This window comes from Sus scrofa, chromosome 15 (genome assembly GCF_054392235.1).
Source record: "Sus scrofa isolate SSC_HxYL_T2T_F1_AM1 chromosome 15, Sscrofa_HxYL_maternal_Yorkshire_Landrace_v2.0, whole genome shotgun sequence".
NCBI lineage: Eukaryota > Metazoa > Chordata > Mammalia > Artiodactyla > Suidae > Sus > Sus scrofa.
Window position 1 is genome coordinate 122,848,654 of NC_139397.1, and position 27,859 is coordinate 122,876,512.

At 38.7% G+C, this 27,859-nt stretch overlaps 1 protein-coding gene across 9 annotated transcripts in view; it reads left to right on the plus strand.

Annotated features, from left to right (window-relative positions):
• PARD3B (par-3 family cell polarity regulator beta) overlaps positions 1–27,859 on the plus strand; it is a 1,028,888-nt gene that overhangs the window by 592,179 nt on the left and 408,850 nt on the right. For all 9 annotated transcript variants that reach the window (XM_084998493.1, XM_021075045.2, XM_021075046.2 and 6 more), the window contains 3 exons: positions 4,120–4,305; positions 18,140–18,310; positions 23,441–23,573. In XM_084998493.1, coding sequence (XP_084854619.1) covers positions 4,120–4,305; positions 18,140–18,310; positions 23,441–23,573 — 490 coding nt within the window. The remainder of the gene's footprint in view (positions 1–4,119; positions 4,306–18,139; positions 18,311–23,440; positions 23,574–27,859) is intronic.

Sequence of the window (27,859 nt, forward strand, 5' to 3'; positions counted from 1 at the left end):
TTGGGACACCAGTATTTAGGGATTGGTGAGATGAGGAAGCATCGGCAAAGGGGATTGGAAGGGAGTAGACAGTGAAGTAGGCGATAAACACTGAAGAGTGGTATCCTGGAACCAAGAGAAGGAGGAGTTGTAGGAAGCAGTGATAAATCGAGTGCCATGCTGCTGCAGACCAAGTAAGATGAAAGCTGATAACTGACTATCGGATTTACCAACATGAAGGTCATGGTGATTCTAAGAGGAGCCACTATCACACACATGCACCCATGTTTTATATATACATGTAATGTATTGTGTACAGTGTTAAAGAATACACATAGATAAATACTACCATAGGGTGTATAAATATTATGTCTAGTATACATGATATTAGATATGTGTGTATGTGTGTGTGTGTCAATGTGTATGTGTGTCATTATAGAAATGTGTTTACCATCTCTCTATTTGGCAGTACAATAATATAGCAAATGGTCCTTTTATATTCATAAATGCCTTTTAAAAACATCATTGTATAAGGATTAGGAAATGTTTGGAAAACAAAAACAATTATAAAGCAAGCAGCAATAGTCCATATTATAGTAGCAGATAATCATGTTTTTTTCCTATATAAATAGATTGGGAAGGGGAGGGCAGGAGGCCAGGCAGGATATAGGTAGATGAGTAGGAATCTGAATATGTTTATAGAGTATATGTTACATATTGACACCTACTGTATACATAAGCTTTTATGCTTAATATGATGTCAAATTCTCATGTGATTAAAAGTCTTTGTGTCAACACTATTTTATATAATTTGGTGGGAGTATAAATCAATATAATTACCCCATAGAAAAAATTTGCAATCAATTTTTGTAATTGTAAATGGGCATATCCTTTTTTTTTTTTTTTCTTTTTTTTTTTTTAGGGCCGAACCTGCCGCATATGGAGATTCCCAGGCTAGGGGTTTAATTGGAGCTACAGCTGCCAGCCTACACCACAGCTCACGGCAACGCCAGCTCCTTAACTCGCTGAGTGAGCCAGGGATCAAACCCAAAACCTCCCTGTTCCTAGTCGGATTCATTTCTGCTGAACCATGACGGGAACCCTGGCATAACCTTTAACAGAGGGATTACACCGGTAGGTATCTACTATGTAGAATCACCCTCACTTGAATACTAGGAATTATATGAAATGTTGTTTATTGCAGCATTGTTTGAAATAGTAAAAAAGTAAAGCAATATAAAATATCCAAAACTAAATAAAATGTGGTATATGTATATGATATAATCTGAATATTTATTTGTATAGCTATTAAAAACCTAATGTGAGTAATGCATATAGCTTGATATATTTATAAAAATTTAAAACTACTAATATTTGTAGGATTTTTACTTGTATATTTTTTTCTTGAAATTTTTTTAAATGTTTTTGGAAAAATGTAACTAATAATCATGGATGCCTCTAGGTATGACTGCTAAAAATATAAAGAATGTGTGAAAAATATTAAATTGATTAATCTTAAAAAATATTCTGATTCTTACTAAAAAGGCACAAACATGGAATGTATATAAATATCTACAAAATTTTGTATGATAATATTTGAGTCTAATTTTCAGAATTGTTAGTTGAGCCAAAGTTATCAGAGGGACCATTCAGCATATTGATTTTTTTTTTTTTTTTTTGTGACATTAGGTAAAGGGACATTTAATTCTAATAGAGGAAATGGCTGTATTAACTACTGTAATGGCTTCCTTCACTATTGGGAAGTTTGCTATTATTAGAGACCACTAATTATGACTTGAGCCTGGTACAGTATAAGAAAGATATAAAACATAAGTATAGTTGGGTGGAGAGTGTGACACCAAATGGCATGTTACTGTCATTGTAGGAATCTGTCTTGGAATTTCTTGTGGCTAGGTTAAGTTACAGTGGCCCACAGAAGCTGAGAAATAGCACAGCAGTTAAGAATCTATCACAGGAACCACAGTGCCTGTGCCGTGCAAAGCTCCAACGCTGAGAAGTCTCAGGGACTGTAAGCATGGTATTTATCTGTTGTGTATCTCAGTTTCCTCATCTGCAAACTGGGCATCATAATAAACCTCGCGATGCTGGGGTGGACAGTATGTGTATTGCCATGTGTAAAGCACTTGGCACAAAACCACTCCAACACTGGGTGCTGCTAGTTTGTTTTTGCTGTTACATTTTCAGATCTTAGTTATCAAGGACTTAAAAAGGATAAATTAAGTTTCAAATGAAGAGATAACCATAATACCATCTAATTTCTATTTCGTTTTCACCGTTTATATAACAAATGAAAGGTGTTAGTATAGTGGTTACTAGTTTTATTGGGAATTAAACACAATTGCCGAAAGAAAATCGATTATAGAATAAAGGGGTTTGAAGGTATTACTCAGGCAAAACTTGTCCTGATGTCACATTGTCTCTGGAGATAAAAAGCTAGAGAAGCTTTCTAGTTTTTCTCTAAAATGATGTTCACAAACTTCTCGTGAGAAGAACCATTCTTTAATTTACACTCTAATTCAATGGAACTTGATTAGAGTGAAATTAACCAAATCCCAGAGAGACCTGGAAACAAACGATTTTGAAATGTTATGGATGCTAAACTGAGCATTTTGGAAGGCAAAAGTAAAGGCTAATAATTTGTATTTAGTATTTAACTGTGGCTTTCCAATGGACAAAAAAAGGCAGCCAGTTTGTATCAAATAATGGGATTTGTTTCTTAGATAGTAATATAATGAGTTAGTTAAAAGAGCTTACCTGTAATAGGTTTATTAAATTAAGCAATAAAGTTTCATTTCTTTGAAACTACCCATTGTCAAAATCTTTACAGCTAACTTCATTTACAGTGAAATGAAATGAAGGAACTATTTCTCTAAAGCTAGGCATGGGCTTTCTCTCTTTGGGGAGGAGTTAAGATGCCATGTCAGGGGATCTGGCTATGATCAGACCTCTTAATCCTGTTTTAATTGTGGGTTCTTTGCTGCTTCTGATTTTATAGTTGTTATTTTGTGACTGACATTCAGACATTCACAGTAATTTTAAAAATACATAATTTTACATAAGCATCCCTCCAAGTGACCTTAAGATGAGAGTCTCTAGATGTAATTACAGAGAGGAAGGAACTTCCGACCTCGAGTGAGTTGATGGTTTCCAGGGCTATCTCATTTTCAAATTTTTCAGTTAAACAGTGGGGCAGAGTTTCACATTTCTGCCAGCTTGAGAAGGATGCAGGAGGGGCACTGATACATTTTAGCAGGTGGCCAGCACGTTTCTATCCCACTACTGTGTATTTGAAATCCTGGGGACCAAATGTGACTAACCACAGGCTTCCCCCTGGAGATGTGAACCCTAATTATGCCTTTTGCCGCCATACTCTATATTTTTTTAGAACAGCTATGCTTGTGGCTATGTGTCATTTGTCAAAGAGGACATGAAGATTTGTTGTGCATTATCCTTTTCGTTTAGGTTCAAAAACAATTGCCAGTGAGTTACACTACCCAAAGAAGCAAGCATAAGGCATGAGTTTTGACAAAATGAAACTTAATTTTGTGATATCTTGTAAAAATCATGTCTCTAACATTAATATTTAATTTTTTCTGTGCTCTGTATCCTATTGTCTTTATCAATAGCATTGCTTCCATGGTAAAGGATATGTCTTAGATTATAAGTCAAACGTTGCCCCCAATTTTAGGACGTTTCTATACTAAGCTCTATTTCTTCTATAAAATGAAGGTGTTGAGATCATGTTATCTGTAAGGTTTTTTTCTTGTACCTAAGATTCCATAAGCAATGTCCAGTCTCTTGATTATTGAGAATATTCTGCTGAATTTTAAAATACTTATGGAATGTTTCAAATACTATGCCTGCCTTGCCAAAGGGTCCTCTCTGTGGATCATCACCAAATACTATTCTCAAGAACCAAGCCCCCACCACCTCCAAGGATGTGGTCGTGGCCCCCTGCAGAGAGGGAAGACCAGGCTTTGCCCACCCAAAACAGGATTGTATCTGTTAAAGGTCCCATCATTCCCACCTTGCCAATTGCACCTATGTTGGCCCATCTGAGTGCACAAATATTCATCTTCTTTTTTCCCATCCTTCTTTCTGTGTGTGTTTCCCCAACAGAAAGGAGAACCTGACTGCTATGCGCTCTCCCTGGAGACAACTGAGCAGCTTACCTTCGAGATCCCCCTAAATGATTCTGGTTCTGCTGGTCTTGGGGTGAGCCTGAAGGGGAACAAGTCTCGAGAAACTGGAACAGACTTGGGGATTTTTATCAAATCCATCATCCATGGAGGTGCTGCTTTTAAGGTGGGTCAGAATGATGTTTTGTACATCAGTATGAAGACATGGAGGGATGTAGCTGTTGTGCTTGGGGACTGGATGGAGAAAGTGTGTGAAGACTTGAGACCACTTGGGCTTTCCTGCCAGATGCAGGAAATGGATGTGTGAACAGATCTGGGCAACTGTTTGTTTTCATACTTTAAGTGGTTAATCTCACGTCTTAGAAATAGTTTTAAGGACCCAGCATGGTTAGTATTCTTTCTTGCTTTACTTTTGTTACTGTTAGGATTCCTCTGAATTTTTAACCTAACAAAATTGATTCTAAAAATACACAATTGGAAAAGCAAAACTAATAGCAAGTCGACATCAAGGCAGCAAATAAGAAACAGTGCTTCTTGTGCTTGTGAGAATGAAAGCTCAGTGGAACCTGAGAGTGACTATAGCAGAAATTAAAGGTCATTTATCACATTTTAAACACTGGAAGATAACCATGGTGCCAGGAATGCATATTTGCCTTTGAACTTGGAGAAGCTTATATATTTCCAGATAAAAAGAGAACATGATTCTGCCCTTTCACACTGGGGTGGGCAATATGATCATAGCTGTTAACATAATATGATGGTTAACTAGATTTTCCTGGTTTCAAATGCAACTCCACCATCATGTGTTCCAACTGGCACACCATGAATAATAATACCTAATACCTAATACGGCTCTAGGGATCAAATAAAGTAATATGTACCATGTGATTATAACAGTGAAGTGATTACAGAGAGGGGGGAAATTCATTTGTACATATCATCAACTGTCCTCACCATCCTTACCCTGCAGTGAGACTTTCTGAGTTTGAATCCTGCCTTAACTACTCTCCCTCTTGAATGTACACAAGTTACTTATCCTCAATATGCCACAGTTTACTCATATATAAAATGAGTAAAATGAGTAGTGCCTACCTCCTGGTGCTTTTATGGGGACAAAAAGAAAATAGATATAAAATGCCTAGCACTGTGTGTATAACTCTGAATAAATGCTAGCCACTTAAAAATAATCTTGGGGATTCCCATTGTGGCTCAGTAGTAATGAACCCAACTCGTATCCATGAGGACACAGGTTCGACCCCTGGCCTTGTTTGGTGAGTTAAGGATCCTGCATTGCTGTGGCTGTGGTGTAGGCCAGCAGCTGCAGCTCCGATTGCATGCCTAGCCTGGGAACTTCCATATGCCACAGGCGTGGCCCTAAAAAGCAGAAAATAAATAAATATAAAAGTAATTTTGATTATTAACCATGTGTGCCCTGTCCACTCAAACCAGGGAGGTGTAGTTACACTTACAGGAGCCACAGCCCCCCAACCAAGCCCAGTCCTAAGATCTTGAATTTGTTGAAGCATTTGTCATCTCACATTTATCATTCCGCTTTTGCTTCAGACTAGACACTGAGCTAATGTCTTTTTCTTTGGGAAATAAGAAATGCATTGTGGATAGACAGCTCTTTAATGCACTCCTTAGATCAGTTAGCTTTTGTTGCATAATAAGTAACTGACAAAATTTCAGTTATCATACATCTATCAGCCTTTGTTTCCCCTCCTGGCTCTGCAGAGTAGATGGAGGGGCTCTGGTTCAGGCTGGAGTGTCTCTACTACCTTGTCAATATTCAGGTCTGTGTGTGTTCCACATACTTCAGCTGTGCCTTGGACCCTCAGGCTAGTTGGTGTCAAAGGACCAGCAGCAATGGATGAAGCCTCGAAACTTCTGGGCTCTAAACTGGCACACTGTCACTCCTAACACATACTAGTGGCAGAAGTGCATCCTATGGCTGAATCCAAGGTCAAGGCGAGGAGTAGGGAAACACAGTCTACCCATGGTGAGACTTTGGCAAAGGTATAGGTAGAAAAGAGTGAAGAATTGGGGCCAATCATGCATTCTGTCAAACTCTCCAATCAGGCTCAGAAATGCAAAAGCAGGAGCTGAAGGGAAATGGTAGAAATAATATCAACATCAACATCAATTAACATTCTTCCTGTTTCATGCTTGGCATAAGCTGGACCCTATGATAAGTATTTTAGGTAAATTCTCTAATTTTATTCTTCACATTCACACTAGATATTATCATGCCATTTAATCAAAGGGAAATTGTAGATTTCAGATGAGACTGGACATGTTCAGGGTGGTATGGCCATAGACAAATTGCAGATTTCAATGGTTAGTGCCTCTCCTATGGTTAAAAGCCAAGAACTGCTTAAACTAAGATTTGAACAAGGGCAGTCTGATTTCAGAGTCTGTGCTATGCCATCCTGCAATGAACATTCTTTATCTCATCTATTCATATTTCTAGAGATCAGGGCTGTTGTCCTGGAGCTGTCTCATACAATACTTGTCAGCCTTAGCCAAGCCATCTAAACAAGTGCCATGTTTGAGGGTGAGTCTTGGTCATATTTGTGGATACCAACTTAACATTATTCTTCTTATTCCTAGTGATGGCTCTATTTGCAGGATTTATTCCAAGTGAAATTGAAACTGAAATGAATTTTGGGAAATTAAAAGCAAACATCTTAGCTTTTTTTATGGGCAATAACTTAAGCTCCCGCAGGTATTGGAGAGCAGGTTTAATCTGTATATCCATGTTTGTATAAGTGAGCATCTTCTTACCTAAGCAGTTTCTACCAGTCCTATTTCTTGCAGAAAGATTTCACTTTCCATTTATGTAAATTTCTCTCCTGACAAGGGTGTGCTGAGTCAGACAATCATACCATTAAAAACTACTGGACAGCATATTTATGGCTGATCTTAAATAGTAAGAGGCATCAGTCATGAATTTGGTCTCATTGTGAATGTTTAATATCCATTTGTCTTGTTTACTTTCTTCAGTGTAGAGGGGAGAGGCTTAAGCCTTGCTCACAAGAAATCTGACTCACCAGGAAACAGAAGAGTATTTTTCCATTCTTTCTGCTCTTCTCCTCATAATCTACCATTACTCCTCAGAAGATTGCCACCTGTTCTGTGATTCAGGATGAGGTCTTACAAAAATTGTTTTGAGACTTTGTTCCTGTCCCTGTTCAGGAGATATAGACGTAGCAGACTGCATTGTCCCTGGGGCAGAGGAGAGCTAAACACAGGGGAAAGTCCACTTTAGCATCCGGACCAAGGTTTTTACCTGAAATCAACAAAATAATCTTTCTACCAGAACACACTCTTTTTTCTCTCCTGGACCTTCATACCGCTAATTGGTTCTCAAGGTGTTTTTCCCTTTAGGGAAGGTGGATTTTTTTTGAAAACTAAACTGCTTTGAAAAGTATGACCAAATTCTTCCTGTGGATTCTGTGTGCTGTAATCTCCTGGGGGCTTCTGCTGGTGTAAACAAAGATAGGCTACTTCTAACCAGATGTAAAACCCCTGCATGACTGTGACTATAATTGAGGGCCTCCTTTTTTTTTTTTTTTTCCACCCTTTACCTCTCCGGCTGCTGTTTTCTATCATTTCTTCTCTTATTTGAGTCATTTCTAATAGAGTTGTAAACCTTTATTTGAAAATAAGAACATCCATCTGCCCTAGAATTCCCACTTGGAGGTGAAGACCTCCCCCTCTCTCAGGGCAAACCAAACAATATTTTTACTCTCTTCAGAATTATTCAAATGTTTAATCTCATTTTAATATTTAAATTCCAGTCTGCATGTCAGAAGCAGAGCCCAGACCCTCTTCTCTGCTATTGTCAGGCCACAGCAATGAGGCGTTCTGGCTCCAGAGACCTCTGTAGATCCCTCTGACACATTCCTTGGAGCTCTGCTTTTTCATGGACAAAGTGACCACTGGCCAACACAGCCAAATGTGACTTGGAGTATTGATGCTGATTTGCTTAAATAATAGCATGCATTGCATGTTTGTAGTTTCGTTTTTGTTTCTGTCATTTTGCCTGGGCATTTGCCCCAGACTGGAATTGCTTCCAGAACCAAATTATACAAGATACACATATATATGTTAACTTCTCATGACCTGAGAACTATAAGTGGAAGGAAATGAGGATTTCAAGAAGATGCTTTCCTAAAATTTCATTTGTATGATTGGAATTCAAAGTGTTGTTATTGTTACTGGTAAATGAAACGAAATACTGTCTTTTTTGCAGCGAGAAAAAAATAGTAACTTGAGAAAAACATTCTCCTTTCCCCAAATCTACATAAAAATGAGCTTTTCCTTTTTCCATGGAAGCACACATAAAGTCTAGATGATCAGTTTGAAGACCTCACATAATTTCATCCCCATCTGCTAAGCATTTTGAATTTTGAGACCAGTGGCTTTCTTTTGCTTTGCTTTTGTTGTGCTCTATTAACTGAGTGTTTTTTAGAGAAAATGTATTTTTTACATCTGTTGACTCTACTAACTTAACTGCTTATTTTTCTTCATTTTCCACCTTAAAAATGAACCACTTTTACAAAAATAGAATAATGATATTTTTAAAAATTAAGGTAGAATATTAACATGCTGTATAGTAAAAATGAAAACTCCTTGGAGTCTGTTATACTAATTCTGAATGACATCTTTTATTTGAATATACTCACTTTGGAAGTGGAATGTGTTCTGTTGAAACCTTGAAACAATAATGTAAAAATTAAAATTTAAAGGTGATTTTTACTAAGGGAAAAATATCATATATCAGGTAGATTACTTAAGGGCTCTTAAATGGAATAAATTTAAGAATACTGTTATTCTCTAGAAAATTAATTAGCCAGGTTTGTGCTTAATAAATACTACTTGATGATGATGAAATTAAATGAAAGAAAAATGCCTGACATAGCTAATTGCAAATGTATGCACTCAGAATATGAAATAGACATAATTTAAGTAATTTGATTCTGTGTGCTTGGCAAATTTGGAATATAACCTCAGAGATGCAGTATTGCATGATCTATATCATTTCATAGTGGGTTAGAAAAAAGGTTTTAACTAATACGAGCAACCCCCCTATTTTAAAATGACTAAAGTATGAATGTGGGGAGAGAATATACACAGTCTCAGAATTTCCAGGAACATGGTCCTTGATCCTGAATCACTGTGTATCGTCGTAATATGGAACATTTAATGACATCCAAGCTACTCAGCAGAAGTCTGGTAGGAGTTCCTATCGTAATTCCCACCTCCACTTCTGCTGGTATCTATAAATCATGTGGTAGATCTATAATTAATGAATCCAAAGGAAGATAAAAGGGACAGCATTTTAAGGAACACAGATGTTAAACGATTTCTTCAACTAGCATTTTTATTTTTAATTGATAATGTTTTCTGCTGGTGGAGAACTGTAAAGATCATTACCAGTAGTCATGTCTTTCAGGTTTTACTTCTGACAAAAGGACTGTACCGTCTGGGTGTGTAAATAGCTTCACTGCAAATCCTCAACTCTTAGAAGCCAAACACTAACATTTCATCCTAACCACAAAAATGCGATGTTCTGTGAACAAATGAAAGCAGGAACTCTGCCTGGAAAAATTCACCACCGCTATATACCCAATAAAAATTTTACATAAAAATACTACCTGCATAACTAACTAAAGAAACACAATAACTAACTAAAGAAATTAAATTATTAACATGAAAAAATGATCAATTAGGACATGCCAAATATTTTAAATCAATTTCTTTTTTTAGAAAAAAAGCCAAAAATGTTAGTGTATGTTATTAACATAATCAGGCATATTATTTACAGGTTTTCTGCAATAGCAATTATTTTGTAAAGATGTGGTATAGCATTACTTTTAAAATGCCGCAATACTAGCAGCAATCATTGTTTTCCTGGCCCATTTTTAAGTACTTTCACGTTTTTGTTTTATGCATGGCAATACGAATAAGAAATCGATTTATATCATGCTGAATAAGATTTTAGTACTCTGCATCACTTTGATATGTACTTTGAACATCATTACTGTCTCAGTAGGCTTGAAAAATATAAGAATTGGTAGACCTATCAAAAAATAAATTATAATCTACAAAAGTTGATTTGATCATGATACAAAATTAACAATTCAGTTATGATACTTTGACTCTGAAAATGGTACCTTTCACCTAAAAAACTTTATTCACCTTTGTTATGAGTGTTTATAGGAGATATTGAACTCATAATGTGGTCAGAGACTTCTTCTAGGCTTTCTGCTCTGGGTCCGTTTTTATTTTTATTTTTTAGTGGCCAGGCTATTAGCAATCTTAGCACAAACAAGAGCACAGTTCCCTTTTTTTTGGGGGGGAGGGCCTTTTGGGGGCTGCACCTGTGGCATATGGAGGCTCCCAGGCTAGGGGTTGAATTGGAGCTATCACTGCTTGCCTACACCAAAGCCACAACAACTTGTTTTTATTTTAAGTGAGCAAATAAGATCCTTTCATTGAGTTAAAAAGGCCTCTGAGATTCCAACCTAGTTATGCCTTCATGCAAAATCTTCTTGATTCATATAGCACATACACTCTAATAAGTTTTTTTATTACCCAGTTGCTAGGTCAAAGTAAACTAAAAACAGAAAATCAGGAAGGAGATAGGAAGGGATGGAGAGGAAACTGAAAGGACAGGAAATAGAAAAAGTGTAAAACAGGAGCAGAGTGCTGTTGTTACAAAATGGCCAAGGAATGTTTCTGATAATCTTGTCAGTGCTTCTAAAACTTCTTGCTGAGGAAATAAGATTCACTAATGACCATAGTAGAGGCCGTAGTTGAAATATATGTATTTATGCCTCATATGTTTCCAGGAAGTTTTTAAAAAGGAAAAAAAAATAAGCATTTTATTATCATTATTATTATATCAGAATAGTTTGGGTTATATATATATATATTATGATGCTCTAAAAAATACTCTTTAGTTATCTTTAATTTTTAAAAAGTCCCATATGCCACAGATGCTGAGTAAATGGTACATTGCTGGAACTTCACTGGTTTGCTACATAGAAATGGAGTGATGTTCTTAAGATCATCACTAAATTAGATAAATTTAAAATTTTACGAGAGCTGAACAAGTGGATATTGAGCCAGTACACAGAGAGTAATCAAGCTTCACTTTTAGAATTAAAAAGTTTCTCTGAGCATCTGCCAGCATATCCAAGCCAGCCTGGGCTCACAAATCTCTCCCAGTTACAGTCTATAAATTTACAGATTTAGTCCATTGTAGATGAAACTTAAACCAGGTCCAAAGTACCTGAGTGAAAGATGTTTCAAGTGATTCAGTGGAGCAAGCACTTCTTGAACAGCAACAATGAGTTATACATATAGCATAGACTGGAGACAGAAAACTGAAAAAGAATCATTCCACAGCAAAGGAAGCTGGTAGCAAAATAAATACATAAACAAGTCTAATATGAAAAGGACTATGGTAGACAAATTTAAAAGTGTTATGGGTGTTGAGATGGAGCAATTCATTCTGCCTGTGAAGAAAAATTAATAAATTAATTCTGCCCATGTGAATGGGAAGCAGTTGCTAATTTGGAAGACAGTTGTTCAACAGATGAGCAGGAAGGCAAAGAGCAATTTGGAGAGAAGGAAACATGCAGGCCAAGTCACCACGGTGTGTCCACCAGAGTGCAATTTACTGTTTCTGGAAAATAGCATTCTTATTTGGCAAGAATGGCGCCATTCATATTGGTGGAAACTATGACAAGTGATGTGAAGCATTGACTAATGTGAGTAGGTGTCCTTCTAGACAAGAACTTACATGCTTCTCCTCTTTCTTCCCTTTCTTGGTTTTAAAAACAGTACTTTAAAATCTAGATTTATTATTTTCCTTTCATTGCTAGTGTTCGAAAATGAAGTTAAAGGATTTCAATCTGGAATACAAGTCTCTTTCAAAGTTGGAATTTTTTTTATTTTATTTTATTTTTTCAAAAACTACAGTAAGCAGATGTTGTTCTGGAGTGATTTTAGGCCCTTGAGGAAGATTTGCTCAGGACAGTCCTTTCCTTTAGTCGGGTGCCATCTTGCCTAGAGTCTCAGCCCAGTCCAGGGAAGTTCTGCTCTGTAGTCCAAAGTCAAGCTTTGGGGTTTGGACCCTGAGTATCGATGACATCCCAGGAGGCTTCACCAAAGGCCCTGTTAGAAACAGGCAGGGGCAGGAGCCAACATCTGGTTGTGATTAATCCTCTCAACACCCTGGCCTAATGCAGACTAGCCTTGGGCCCCAGCCAGCTACCCCTGAGTTGGCCAGCCCACTCCTTCATGCTTGACTCATGTCTTGTAGTGGTTTCCTTCTCTTCCCTCTATGTTTGTTAGAACCTTAGAGGTAACCAGGCCTTATAAAGAATTGGCCCAAAGAGTTGGATTAAGCTATGCACTGTCACCAATAATCATGGCAGAGCCACAGCAGAGGCTGAACTATGAGGTCATTGGACCCTCCAGACATCATGAATATGCTTCAGTGGGCACATGAAACATCCTGCAAAGTGCATGATGATCCTACAGAATTCTTCCTCATTACAAAGAATTACCTGGTCCAAACATGCAGCTATGGAGAAACTATCATGTAAATATTTATTTTGAAAAGGTGAGAATCTATAGCCTTTATTAGATTCTTAAAAGAGTCTAAAAAGAGCCCATAAATGTCAAGAATCACTATATAGACTTTAGCAAGTGACCCAGACCTAGCTCAGATTTGCTCTTAGACATGTGACTTGTAACAATGCACTTAACTTGCCTGATCCTTGGGTTCTTCTTTTGTAAAAGGGGAGCAAGTGTATAGGGTCGTTGTAAGGATTCAGTTGTCTGGCACATAGGGAAAGTTTTACACAATGACAACACAGAGTAGAAACTCATTAAATAATTATATTCATTAATCATTATAGTGCCTTTAATCGCCTCTAGAACTCTTATTCTAGAAAGAGTATAGTGAAGTTCCCATTGTGTCTTAGCGGGTTATAAGCTGGATTAGTATCCATGAGGATACAGGCCTTTCTCATTGGGTTAAGGAGCCAATCCGATGTTGCCAGGAGCTCTGGTCACAGATGAGGCTCAGATCCTATGTTCCTGTGGCTGTAGCATAGGTCAGCAGCTGCAGCTCCAAATTCGACCCCTGGCCTGGGAACTTCTGTATGCTGCAGGTGAGGGTCTAAAAAGAAAAAAAAAAAGTTAGTACAGCATAAGCACAATGGGTACATATCCGCCTCAGACAGGTAGACCTGGCCATGACAGCATTCTTTGACAAGTCAGTTCATTTTTCTGGGCCTCCATTTGTAATCTCTTAAATATTGGGAGTAGGGTGTTTTAGCCTCCATTTGTACATCTCTCAGGGTGGTTGTGAGAAATAAATGAGACTATATGGAAAATATTTGCCCAAGTCTTGGCCTATATCACGTGTTCAGTAAAAGAGAGATTTAATACTCCAACATCTTATTTCCTGGTCTTCTCTTTCTCCTGCATTAGAACCAGGTTAAGGCTGGTGAGATTTGAAGCCACCCCAGGACATGGAGAAGACCTAAATCTCAGACCAGGTTTTATTTGTCCTAATGTGCCCTGGCAGAGGCATTTTCTGTCTTTATTCTGTTCTCCTTCTCTTTTTCTCATTGTTCTTCCTCTTTGGGAACTTTATTACTCCCTCTTGGCTTGACAATGAATAGAGCTAGTTATGGGGGTTGCCAAAGGTAAGGGGTGTAGTTGTGGTAGTTTTGATTAGGGGTCTGATGGTGACCGTAAAGCAGGAAGGAAAGTGTCTTTGTTCGGGCTGTATAACAGAATGTGATAGCCTGGGTAGCTTTTAAACATCAGAAATGTATCCCTCACAGTTCTGGAGGCTGAAGTTCAAGATCAAGGCTCTGCGGATTCAGTGTCTGGTGAGAGCCCTCTTCCTGGTTGATAGACAGCTGTCTTCTTGCTCTCTCCCAGGCCTCTTTTATAAGGGCACTGATTTACCTTTCAAATGCCCCACCTGCTAATTCCATCATGTTGGGTGTTAGGATTTCAACATATAAATGTAAGGAAAACACATACATCAGTCCATAGCTGGAGGGTTTGTTTGTTTGTTTTCTCTTTAACAAATGTAAGAATGATCTAGATTATGATGAAATAAGTATCCTAGAATTACTGAGTAACATCCCTGGGTAATTGAATTCACTAATGTAAAATTTGTTGATGAGAGTTTCCATTCTCAAACCTAAGTATTTACTTAAGCATAATGTTAATAGAAAAAAATGAAACCATAAAAAAACTTTTCTTGGTAAAAATTATCCCAAAGCAGAACAGGCATGCACAATTTTGAGGAATCTCTGATGAGCTTGAGTAATGAGCTCTTCATTGAATCAACTTCATTTTAGATTAAGACTAGACATGGAGGGAGTTCCGCTATGACTCAGCAGGTTAAGAAACCAACATAGTGTCCATGAGGATGTGGGTTTGATCCCTCACCTCACTCAGTGGATTAAGAATCTGACGCTGCTGTGAGCTATGGCATAGGTCGCAAATGTGGCTCTGATCCTGTGTTGTAGCCATCAAAAGAAAAGAGAGACTGGACATCGATAGGGAGTTCCCTGGTGGCATTGTCACGGCTGTGGTTCAGGTCAGTGCTGTGGCTGGAATTCAATCCCTGGCCCAAGAAGTTCCACATGCCATGGGAGTGGTCCAAAAAAAAGAAAAAAAAGAAAAAAAAAAAGACTAGACATGGAATGCATGAATAAATAGATAGATAGATAGGTAGATAGATAGATAAATATTCCCTACCTCCTCTCCCTTCCAACTTATTTCCTTGCTCTGCTATCCCTCTGGCTATTCTCCTGGCTCTACATCGTCTCTCATTTGACTATGGCTTTCATGTAAGATTTTCCACCAGGTGACATCTGGTGGCATATTGTCCTCTCAGGATACAGAAGTCTTTTTTCTCGAAGTGTTATGCCTTTAGGGACTCATCATTGTCATCTATGTAGACCACAGACTGGTTAGTGAATAGGCGGTGCTGAGAAGTCAGGACTTGTTCTCTACTGATCTTAACTAGCTGAGCAAGTTCTAATACATGTGGAAGTGCCTTCTTTTAAGAAGAGTTCAATAAATGGTTTTTCATCCTCTTTGGGTTTGGGCATCACATTATTTATCTATAAATGGAAGAGGTTGGGCAAAATGATCTCTAAGGATGCTTCCAGCTCTAAATTCTGTGATTACATTTTAAATGTTAGGACAATGTGGTGCTTACTGGCATCACCATTAATGCAATTAACCATCATTTATCTTATAAAGGAAAAGCAAAAACCAATAGCTACAGACCAGCTAAACTGAAAAAGGAGAGTATGTAGATTTTTATCACACCAACAGCTTTCACTGAGGCTCGTGATAAATATGAATGCTTGTTAAAAAAAAAAAAAAAAAAAATTCCAGCTACTCTGGGGTGACCTGACCCACCTTTTTGTTTTGAACTGGGATACAGCAGACGTGTTGTACTTCAACCTAGTTCTTCTGCATGCTTAAGACTCGGAAGGTAGCTAAAAACAAAAATGGGTGCTTAGTATTTGTAAGAGATTATCTTACCAAAAGAAAAAGAAAAAAAGGTTTTTCTTCCATCCCTTTATCTCTTATTTACCTCTTCACTGAGACTTTGCCCCAAGCTTCACAGAGAAGGTTCACAGGAGGTTACAAGGAAGGATCTTGCTCTGGTTTCATTCCTTTAGTTCTAGAAGTAGCCATCAAGTTTCAGTCTTTCTCTTTCTTCCTCCTTTCATAGCGGATGAGGTGTTCTGCCAAGACTAAACTTCTCCAGATCCAGCACTTGGCCTCATTTCCTGCTCACAGAGCAAGGATCCTGATCCAAACCTCCTGCTTCCTCTGCTTTTTAAAAAACTACACACCCCTGTCCAGCCCTCCTAAAAAGAATTTTAGTGACCCTCCCAACTGCCTTGGCAAGACTCAGCCCTGAGTCCTCCTTCCATCAAATGCCACAGTGGAGCAGAATAATCTCTGAAGTGTCTCACTTCACTTGACACAGGCAGTGTGGCTGTTTGTGTTTTACCCCCACTTCATGTAGCCTTCACTCCATACTGGATAACAGAAGTGAAGCGGTTTCTTTCTGGTTGGGCCTTTCCTGTAAATCTCATTTCCAGATTTGCTCCAAATTAGGGTAAAGGTTAAGTGGAGTGGGAAAACAAGAGGAAGGGCGAGGACATCAGGCTCCATGGAGGCAGCTCAATTTGACCCCCCTCTCTATCGATCACTCCCATTGCCTTACCATCTCAGCTCCCTTTCACCAAGAAGATGTGTGCCCCTTTGGGTAGCCTCCACGATCTGTGGGCCAACACTTTCTCCAGCAGGAGACATGGGCAGTGCATCTCCACTAGGGCATCTATGCCCCAGAACAGCTTTCATCACCCCCTGCTTCCCGGCTGTCAGCAGAGGAACTTGCTGTACCTATCTGTCGCCGCATTAGTCAAAGTTTATCCACTTGTCCACAGGATTTCTTTCCCAAAGCTGTACAGTTAGTCCCCTTTCTCATGGCATGTCTGGTTTTCTCATCCTGGAGAAAAACTCTGGAGAGACTTTTTTTTTTTCTTTTGCATTTCATTTCCTTTGAACATGGATCCCAGATCCTTCTAAATGCAAAAACCCTTTCATACTTCCCCTTGCCTGTTTTACTATTGTGCAACTGTAGTCTAGAGGCAAATAACAAAGGCAGCCCTAGTAGAGAAACTGAAAAGAGCCAAGGTTCCTGAAACCTGAACTTAAAGTCAGTTATCTCAGACTTGCTTTTGCGACCTGGGGCAAATTACATTCCCTTTCCTGCCTCAGTTTCCTTATTTGCAAAATGTGAGTAAAACCATTAATCTACTCCACTTCCAGAGTTTTGTGAGAACTAGAGATAATCTATGGAAAAATCGTCATACACACCTACTCTTTTTTCTGTTAGACATATTAGCAAAAACGCCAGCATCATTACATTCTTAAAATTGCATCTGTGTCTCACAGCAAGAATGTCCCATCCTAGTGGATAACAGGTGTAATACATGGCCCTAATCAAACTGTCAATACTTTAGGCATTCTTCCTTCCAGACTGCCTGTTAGGGAGGCACAGTTGAGGGGATCCCTTCAAGTTCTTTTGTAGGTGAATCTGGCATCTCAGTTTGTTTAGCTGCTGAGCTTCCAGCAGTAATTGAGACTAGAACCCAGGCTTCCTGCCCACATGCCAGAATTCCCTGGGCTCTGTGCTGTATGATCTTCCTTCCTGAAGATGCTAGGTGAAAGTCCTCATCAGTCAGAGCCTCCTTCCCAAAGGCTAGACAGTGCCTTTTGTCAAGACTTCTGTTTCTGCCAGAAGACATTGTAGCAAATTGGTCCTGCATTGCATGCTTCTGTGTTCTTTTGCAGACTAACAACTTTTGGGTTGTGTTAGAGAAAATTACATGAGTGTTTTGTTTTGTTTTGCTTTGTTTTGTTTTGCTTTTTCTGAGCACTATCCGATAAAGCTAGCAACGCTATCCCAGAGATGCATTACAGCTCTCAAGCATGCAGGCAGCATTTAAGCACCACGTCTTTATGTGCCTACAAATGCAATCCCTCCTTTCAAGCCATGGACCTCTTCTTTTTGCTTCCAAACCCCCTTTCCTTGAATCAGCAACATGGTTGCTGCCAGAGTGAATGGCAGAATCAGGCTAAGCTAGCATATTTGCCAAAATTTAAGAGACATTATACATATGTCTAAATTATTGCAGTTTGGGACTCTAACATTTCTAAAAAGCATTTTCACATAATTCTCTATTCTTAGTATTCGTGACTATTTGATAAACTCCAGAACCTTTTTTTCTGCCGTGGAAAATAAATCATTCCTAACAGGTGATTTTTTTTTTTTTCATTTTAAACTTGAACTTTTCCTTGAACCAGTCACATGTCATCGCCATGCTTTTCTCTATATAACACTGTTTTACTTGCCTCCACCCTAGGATGGTCGTCTGCGGATGAATGACCAGCTGATTGCAGTTAATGGGGAATCTCTTTTGGGAAAGTCCAACCATGAAGCTATGGAAACACTTAGGCGATCAATGTCCATGGAAGGAAACATACGAGGAATGATCCAGTTGGTGATTCTGAGGAGGCCAGAGAGACCAGTGGAGGTGATGCAAATTTTTATTTCCCTCAGCAAACTGCCCAAATGGCCACTAGAATATTCATACTTTCATTACTAGTATAGTAGCTAAACTCATACTGATATACTGATTCTAAAATTGGAAAAAATGCTCTAGAAGTGCTCTCATGGTTTTTTGTGCTGAACAGGTGGTTATATATTTTAGGTATAACTAGAAGTATAAAAATGTGCATATGAATTAAGTAATTTAGCCAATGTAGCAAGTCCTTTTTTTTTTAGTTTTTCCTCCAAAAATCCCTAGAGCTCTGGACTTTACGAATAAGGCTTTATTCATATAATAAAGCATTAAAGTATATAACATGCTTATTTACTTTCGGAGTGATGTGCTGGCAGCATCCATACCTCAGAAATTTCTTAATCAGATGTGTGCAATGCTTAGTGTGAAGAGCATTATAATGCAATCAGCCTTCTCTATTCTTCTCTATAATGTGTACCTAGATAATATAGATACGGAACTTCACTAATTTAAAATTTGATTATTAAGCAAGCTTCTTCATGTTAGTAAATAAACATTTGAATTAAATATTTCTGAAATCTTTTATCACAATTCTTTTATAGATGTTTAATGTAAAGTATATTTTCATTTACACATGGAGTGTAAGTGAAATACTTTTAAATATTTAAAAAATACTTTTAAATGCTGATATCCCTAAACATTTCACTTACATACACTTACACTATTATTTCATAATATATAAGTAGTATATTACACAATTATATATCATAGTATACAATAACATAATTATCATAAAGTATCAAAGTATTCCTAAAACATTATTTTTGCTTATATATAGGGAATAATTAGTAAATGCCCCTAAACATTATTTTATTTTTTTGTCTTTTTGCCATTTCTTGGGCTGCTCCCGTGGCATATGGAGGTTCCCAGGCTAGGGGTCTAATCAGAGCTGTAGCCACCAGCATACGCCAGAACCACAGCAACACAGGATCCAAGCCGCGTCTGCAACCTACACCAAGCTCACGGCAATGCCAGATCCTTAAGCCACTGAGCAAGGCCAGGGATCGAACCCACAACCTCATGGTTCCTAGTCAGATTCGTTAACCACTGCGCCATGACGGGAACTCCTCCTAAAAATTATTTTAAGAAATGATGAGATTTAAGAGGAGCATCAGCAAATCACACATATATTCTCTAAGGACAAATAATGTTGGGCAATACAATAATACACAAAGCTAAAATAGAATCCTATTAAAAACACTCTAATATATAATAGTAATTTTAGAAGTTCCCGTCATGTCTCAGTGGTTAACGAATCCGACTAGGAACCATAAGGCTGCGGGTTCATTCCCTGGCCTTGCTCAGAGGGTTAAGGATCCAGTGTTGCCGTGAGCTGTGGTGTAGGTCGCAGATGCAGCTCAGATCTGGCATTGCTGTGGCTCTGGCGTGGGCAGGTGACTACAGCTCCCATTGGACCCCTAGCCTGGGACCCTCCATATGCTGCGGGAGAGGCCCTAGAAAAGGCAAAAAAAAAAGACAAAAAAAAATAATAAAAACTAAAATAGTTTTAATAATAAGTTAAACTTAAAATGTTTTAAATGGAAAGATTTTCAAAGTAAGAATCAAAGTTAGTTGGGGCTCATAGTGGTTAAAAACTTGGGCTCTAGAGTTTTGGATTACTTGAGTTAAAATCCCAGATTGGCCATTTCCTGGCTATGTAAAGACATACACAGTAGAGGGCTCAGTACTTGTAAATGGCAACACTATTGTCTGTTCTATCCTTTACTATATCATTTCCGAGCACCTAGTAGAAGTCATTATATATTGTTGAATGAATGAATAAAAATTGCATCTGAGGCGTACTTATCCTCAGAGAAGATAAGCTGAGGTAGTAAACTTATCAAATATCTCTTACTTTGTTACATTATCAGCTATTGGAAAGAAGTAACTGTACCTTTTTACTCTGCTGTACATAACCTTGTAAATGTTAAATAAATAAATGTAAATTGGCCAATTACTGGGGACTATATATAATGAGCCAACTTGTTTTCAACATTTGTTTTCAACACTTCTTAAGTGACAGAGAGACTTCCATGAATATTTAATGGATTTTACTTATGTACATAGTCACAAAACCCTTATCCCTTGCTTCTACCATGAGAGAATTGTCTCCTTTCTGGTTCAAGTTCATTCTTACTCTAGAGCCCTAGACCTTCATGGAACCCAGTTGTCAGAGATGGGTGTAAAGGATGATGGCCTGTGGACCCTTGAATCCCCCCTTCCATGCATCTGCGTTTTAGATCTCCCTTTAGGTTTCTTGAGATAAAAGATATCTCAACTAATTGAAAAGTCTGGAATATACTGCTCAAGTTCCAGATCTAGGCAAATAGCAGAAGTAAAAGAAAAGAAAAATGAATTGAATATGATTGCTAAAAGAGTTACCTTCCCACCTCTCATCCTCCCTGGTTTCATATCTTTGTCTAAAATATGGGAATGCCTAGGGGAAAAGTGCTCTTTGTTTTGACTCATCAAGTTGAAACGCTTTTTTTATTCTCCTTTACCACAAGTATTTTCATCATGATTGTCACATTCTGAGCTGAACTGACAATGATTCCATCAGAAAAATGTACTAAACCTTCACTTTGTTTTCCATCCTGAGGAGTGTCTTGTTTTGTTTGTTTGTTTGTTTTGTCTTTTTGCCCTTTCTAGGGCCATTCCCAGGGCATATGGAGATTCCCAGGCTAGGGGTGTAATCAGAGCTATAGCCACCAGCCTTCGCCACAGCCACAGCAACGAGGGATCCGAGCCACGTCTTCAACCTACACCACAGTTCACGGCAATCCCGGATCCTTACCCCACTGAGCGAGGCCAGGGATCAAACCTTCAACCTCTTGGTTCCTAGTTGGATTCGTTAACCACTGCACCACAACGGGAACTCCATGTCTTGTTAATACAGTTCAAGAAATGGGGCAAAAAGCAATTTTTATGAGGACATTTAAACAGGATCCATTTTTAGTTTCCCTAATAGTGAGAAACTTGCTCTCCATGGGGGGCGAGCAGGCACTTGGCTCTCTTAGCTAGTGAGAATCTCTGTGGAACCCATGAAGATTAAAGAGTGTTTTTTTTTCATATGAAAAGAGAGCAGCCTAATGTACAGCTAATCTTTATTAAATTGGAAAAAATTGTCGCTATTTGATCTCCCAAATCTGTTTTACTATGTCAAGGCATATGGTGTGTGCTTGTGTTTTTTGGAGGAATCTCTTGTGGAACAGCAGTCCCCCTCAGGTATGATAAAAAAGAATCCATAACCTAGAAAAAAGGCCTCAGCCCCGCTCATACATGCAGAGAAATCAATTAGTAGGTTTGGGAAGAATACCAAAATGGTTACTTGAACATTATATTGATATAAAAAAACATTGGAGACGCTACTTAAGAAAAGTCAAAATATATAGTCGTTGGGGTATTTTCCCACATTACCCAGATGTACAAGATCCGTAAACAGTTTTGATGAGGACCTTGTGAAGAATACATAATGAGCCTTGATTGAATCAAAATCATTTTAAACAGAAACATGTTTTTCAAAGGATGAGCTTGAGGTTCAATTGTAATTCTATTTGAGCCTAGAGAGTTGGTATTAAAAAATGGGTTATGACCTGCTTTTTTTTTTCCCTCCTTCCCCCCAACATTTGCCTCCCTGCTGTAAGCTCAGCTTGGTGGAAGCAGAATATGTTTAAAAATCCATTATATTTTTTATTGGCTGGGACACTAATGGAGGCCTCCACGACAGCTCTATTTTACAGGCTGAATACTTTAATTAGGCTGGTTACTGATCAGTTGTCGGGATATTGATTGTGTCATTTATCAAAGAGCCAGGAAAGCAGGGAAAAAAATATTTTTCTGTTCTTGTTGTTGTTGTTAAATCAAAACTTTTGACTATGCAAGATAAGTGCTACCTCTCCTACTGGCCAAGGCTCCAGCATTAATTTAGGAGTGGTTGGCCTCAGCGCTGGGCTTGGTTGACTCACAGTACAGAGGCAGTGGCCAACACTGGGTATAGAAAAAAGTGTTAGAAGCTTTGACAAAAAGCTAAAGGGCCTTCAGCAGCTGAAAACATTTTAATTATGAAGAATGCATGCGCTGAGTGTTTTGACTATTTTATTTAACTAGCAGGATGCCGAGTTTTTGTAACTAAAAGGGAAAGCATACATCAAATGCATTGTTTGGGCCAAATGCTCTTTTTCAGAAGGAAAGAACTTTGGGGATCAGATCTATGTTTCTGTTTGCTGCATTTTTCTCTCACAAGCGGTCGAGGGAATAGCCCTGAGATGGCTTTCAAATTACTTCTTTGAAATCTGCTAGGAAGAACATAATATAAGCAGGAGCAAAACCCAGTTCTCCAGGCCCCATCCGTCTTGAACCATACCTAGCGCTCTCTGCAGTTGGGCCCTCCTAGTACCTTTTTAGCACCTGTGGAATATGGCTTGCAGGGGTGTTACTCTGGATATAGCAGTTTTAAGGAAACTGTGAATTTGTTTACAGACTAGCAAAATCAAAGTAGAAGGGGGACATGTGGAAAAAGAAAAAAAAAATCTCAGGAGGACCACGGTTTGGCATTGTCACCGCAGTTTGCTTTAGCGCCTGGCCAGAAGGCCCAGTATCTGCAGTGGGACACGCTCATGGCCTTTCCGTGGCAAACCTGCCTGGACTCTGACGTGTCCTAGAGCATATGCACTTAGTCGCCCAGGGAGAGAGAGAGAGAGAGGAACCAGCTGGTTGGCAGAGACACCCTTGGCATGAGCTGTATTCTTATGTTGACACTGCTACAAGCTGTACTCCCAGACGGAAGAAAATTTGAAAGAAGCCAGTTGTTCGTGGCAGGGAAAGAATAATAAAGCTAATCCTCTTTTGTGCTGGCTATCAGCACTCCTAATCCTCAACACCACATTGTCAGTTTATTTTTTTTTATTTCATATTCAAAGATGTTTTAACTGATAGGACCATTCTGATTTTCCACAGTTGAGGATGTATGCGCCATAACTCTTGCAAGATTATTCGTAAATCGATCATTCTTCCACTTTGCTTCCATTGACTGAGTTGGAACATATTGAAAATGCGAATATCATTTTTATGTTCATCCCTTAGGAGGCTGCTGAGTGTGGGGCATTTTCTAAGCCAGGCTTCGAGAGCTGTCAAAACGCTCTAACCACCTCCAGGAGAAATGATAATAGTCCCTCGCATCCCTTTGGCACCTGTAGTCCACAAGACAAACAGAAAGGTAAGGGGGGGGGGGTCTGTCCATTTTCATCTATGGCAAGTGCTGTGAGACAACACGAGTAATTGTTTTTTAAAAATAAAGGAACAAAGGGGAATTAATTAGCCTAAGTACAGACTTTTGACTCTGAGTCATGAACGCTGCGAGCTGGGTGAGAGAGCTGACTCACAAGTTGTGAAGCAGATTCCTGGCATCGCCTCCAGTTTAAGTGACAGTTTCTATGCTTACTGCCCCAAACAGGGAGGGTTATGTGTAAAGCAAACCATGCCTGGAGAACAAAACGACAAGCTGTTTTGTCACACACACACACACACACACACACACACTTTTAATATTGAAAGTTACCATATATAAATAACTACTAAACTTACAAAATAGATAGACTAGTATTAAACCATAAAATGGTCATAACACAATTTGCTGATTTGTGCTTGGTTCTCAACGCAGTAAATACCGTGAACTGAGACCAAAATGTGCTGGTTGGAGTGTTCTCGTTATTGTCTCCTTACAGAGGTTTTCCCTTATTATCTTGTACAGATCACATTTCTAGTAGAGCTCTATATGGAAAAAACTTGGATTTTCTTCTCTGTTTTTTCAAAAATTATATGTTAGGTCACCAAGAAAATTCTTTTATTTCCCTGTATCTCCTTTCTTTAGTAACTTTATTATACTGCATAGAAATAGCTATCCATTACAGAAAATTAAGAGAAAAGCAATAAGAGGAAAATTTAATTTTACTCATACTTGTGTCAGATACTGATCAATAGCATTATGTATATATTTCAAGTTTTGCCTTCATGTAAATATGTGTATATAAGATGAAATGAGAATGAAATCTACCATATAAAATGTATAGGAGATTGCTGAAGTGCCATTTGTGGCTCAGCAGTTAACAAACGTGACTAGTATCCATGAGGATGCAGGTTTGATCCCTGGCCTTGCTCAGTGGGTTAAGGATCTGGTGTTGCTGTGAGCTGTGGTGTAGGTCACAGACGTAGCTCAGATACCTGTTGCTGCGGCTGTGGTATAGGACGGCGGCTACAGCTCCTATTTGATCCCTAGCCTGGGAACTTCCATATGCTATGGGCGTGGCCCTCAAAAGACCAAAGGAAAAGAAAAGTGTCTAAGAGATTGCTTTTTTAAATTTATAGCATATTATGAACATCTTACTATGTCATTGAATATTGTACAGCATCGCTTTCAGTAGCTGCATAGTAGCCTGTTGAATGGAGATGGTGTTTATGTGATTAATCCCTTCCTTACATTTAAGATATTACCAAAATTTAACTACGTGGGGACGATTTCTAAACTGAGATTACTCCATCAGAACAGATGCATAAATCTGAGGTCCTCTAGAGTTAAATTCTTCCATCTGAATGGGAGATTGTTTTTTCCTCTGAATTCCTCCATTTCAGTGCGTAATGGCAACAGCTGTGACCGGTTATTAAGTGTTTACTGTCTGTTAGATACTGTTGGTAAGCAGTTGACCTGCACGCTCAAGGTGGGCGATATCATTGTCTTCATTTTACAGATGAAGAAATAGACAGTCAAGAGGAGAGGACATTCCTGACCCCACACCATATCCTAGTCCCTAGAGAACCTGGATAGAACTCTTATCCCTCTGACTCAAGTCCATTCCCCAAACCATAGCCTGGGCCCTGTCTTACTTTAGTCTCTTGAAATTATTGCCATCTTTTCACCTCTTACCTTTCAAAGCTGACTTGACTTGGTGTCACTTAAAGAAATAGTCAATATGTCTTTTCCCATCTTAATGAAATTATATTTTCTAGACAAAGCAAGATCTCCTTCTGAGCCTTTGAGTTACAATAGCAGGAAATCTGGGGAAGAAACAGTACATTTTCCTCACACCAGAAGACCCTTCTTTCTATCATGCCCAAATCATGATCAAGAGAATATCTAGCCTTTATGTAACTTGCCTCGCATTTAATTCTCAAGCAACATGTGGCCCAGTGACAATCCAAGTTCAAGGTTTTATTCCTGATTACACAGATGACATCCAAAGGCACGCTGGACACATTACCTCCTATCTTATTTCATTTTCGGTACCTATAAAATACCAAGGCGGAAGTGATAATTACACAGCGTATTTTTAGAGGACATTGAGATACTCAAGGAAATGGGATAACATCTCTAGAAAGACTAGCAAAGACTAAATAATGAAACTATAGAACTAGTTGGAGCGTAAGGTTAAACCTAGAAAAAAAATTTAAAGTCCACTCAAAACACATGCTAAAGAGTAAAATGCAGTCATACTTTGGAACTTCAGTAGAATGTTCAGAGTTTGTCCTTCACTGGACAACTGGAGTCCACCAACAGGTTCTGTCTGTTCCCTTCTTCCTGAAACAAAGATCTGTGATCCACTAGGTTCCTGCTACTTCCTCCTCCCTCCTCAATTTTCCAGGGTAACATCAAAAATCCAGTTCTTTGAAGAAGTGACTCCATCAAAGGGTACTTCTTAAAAAGCACAGAGACTCTACTGTTACTTCCTTGTGGGTCTGTGATGCAACATTCAGCTCTAAGAATTTGGCCTATCAAAGTATAGACGTATTAAATTTTAATTGTAAGACGCCAGTAGATGAAATGCTCTTCCTTTTAAATAAGCCTATTGACTGATAGACCACACACAAAAAAAATATGTAACAGAATTTATATGCATGATGCTGTAGAAGACTATTATGATCGTCACCTCTTTGTCATGTTAATAGCATTTTCCATCATGAGCACCATTGAGAGTTCCTGAGTTTCAGATGCACATCAGGTGGCCCTGGGCCACCAAGACTCATGAAACCTAAGTGAATGTTGACTCACCACCACCAGTTCTTTTTAAGGAGCTCCTTTATAAACACAAGATTTACTTGACAAAATGTAATGTCTAGTGAAGAGAGGAACTGTTATAGCCAAAACATTCACTTTTTTTTTCCTTCCCTTCTTCCTTTCCTTTGTATATTTAAAAGACCAATGTTGATATGCTGTATTCCATCTATTTTTGTAATAATAGTACATACCACCCACTGTTCCACTGTTATTTTTTTATATATACATATTCCTGTCAAGCTGTTACAGAGAAAAGGCGTTTTTAGAACTAACGTTTGTAGAAATTGTCACACCAGAAAATTCACATTTGTGTTGGAGAATAGCTAGCAGTGCCCGCAGTGAAATAAGTGTGGTGCTCCAAGATGGTAATAAGGATGGAGGTTGTGTCCCAGGGGTTTACTATAAAATCCTATTAAGCATTTGAATGGTAATGAAGTGCACAAACACTGCATTTTCTGAAGACTCTTGCTGGCAGATCTCACCCTGGGCCAGTAATAGCCTAAGCGCAGTTTGCCTCTGGTTTGTTATCTTCCCTTCTTCTGCTCTTTCCATTGTTCTCATCCTGCCTTTGTGCTTTACTTCTGCTTCCTCTCCACTTTCAGTTCAAGTGAACCCCAGCCCCTGCCCCTGTCACCCATTGCGCTCAGTCTGCCCAGGTTCCCCCCCTGAGGTCTCCTTCGGGCCTTTCATCTGCACCCCAAATCAAATGTTTTAGTTGTATGTCCTGTCCCACTGGATCCATGTTCTCTGGAGTCCTTTGAAGAGACACATAATAGTGTGATTATTTATAATATGTCTCCTCCTGGGAACCTGCATCCACCCCTCTAGAGCATGGAAAGCACTACCTCTGCAGAGGTGATCAGAAATTGAATTATACTTTTTCATTTGACTCGTGTTTCTTAGGTGCCTCTGTTGTGCAGAATACACTAGGCTGCAAAGATGACCACAAAGATATCATTGTTCTCAAGAACAGTCCAAAGCAGGGGTTAGCACACTTTGTAAAGGGCATGACAGTAAGTATTTTCAGCTTTGTGGGCCATAGGATCTCTGCTGCCACTCTTTACCTCTGCCACTGTCATGCGAAAGCAGCCATAGACAGTATATGTGAATGGGCGGGACTACCTGCAATGAAACTTGATGTACGAAACCAGTTGGTGGGCTGGTTTGGGGCCGGGGCCACAGCTTGCTGAGTCCTAGTCCAAAGTCACAAACTCTTTTATCCTTCTTTTCTGATCTGGCCCTAGAAGGACAGACTCCATAAAATAAGTCACAACAATAAAAGATCATGATTAAAATTAGGGTCATTTGGTCATCAGTGAAGTAGTGACTAGGTGCAAATATTCAGAGGCAATATTTAGAGTGACTATCAAGATTTATCTTGTATATTCAATGAAATCCAAAAGGACTATTTTAAAGAGATAAGAATTCTAGATTTTCACAGTAATAAAGAGCTT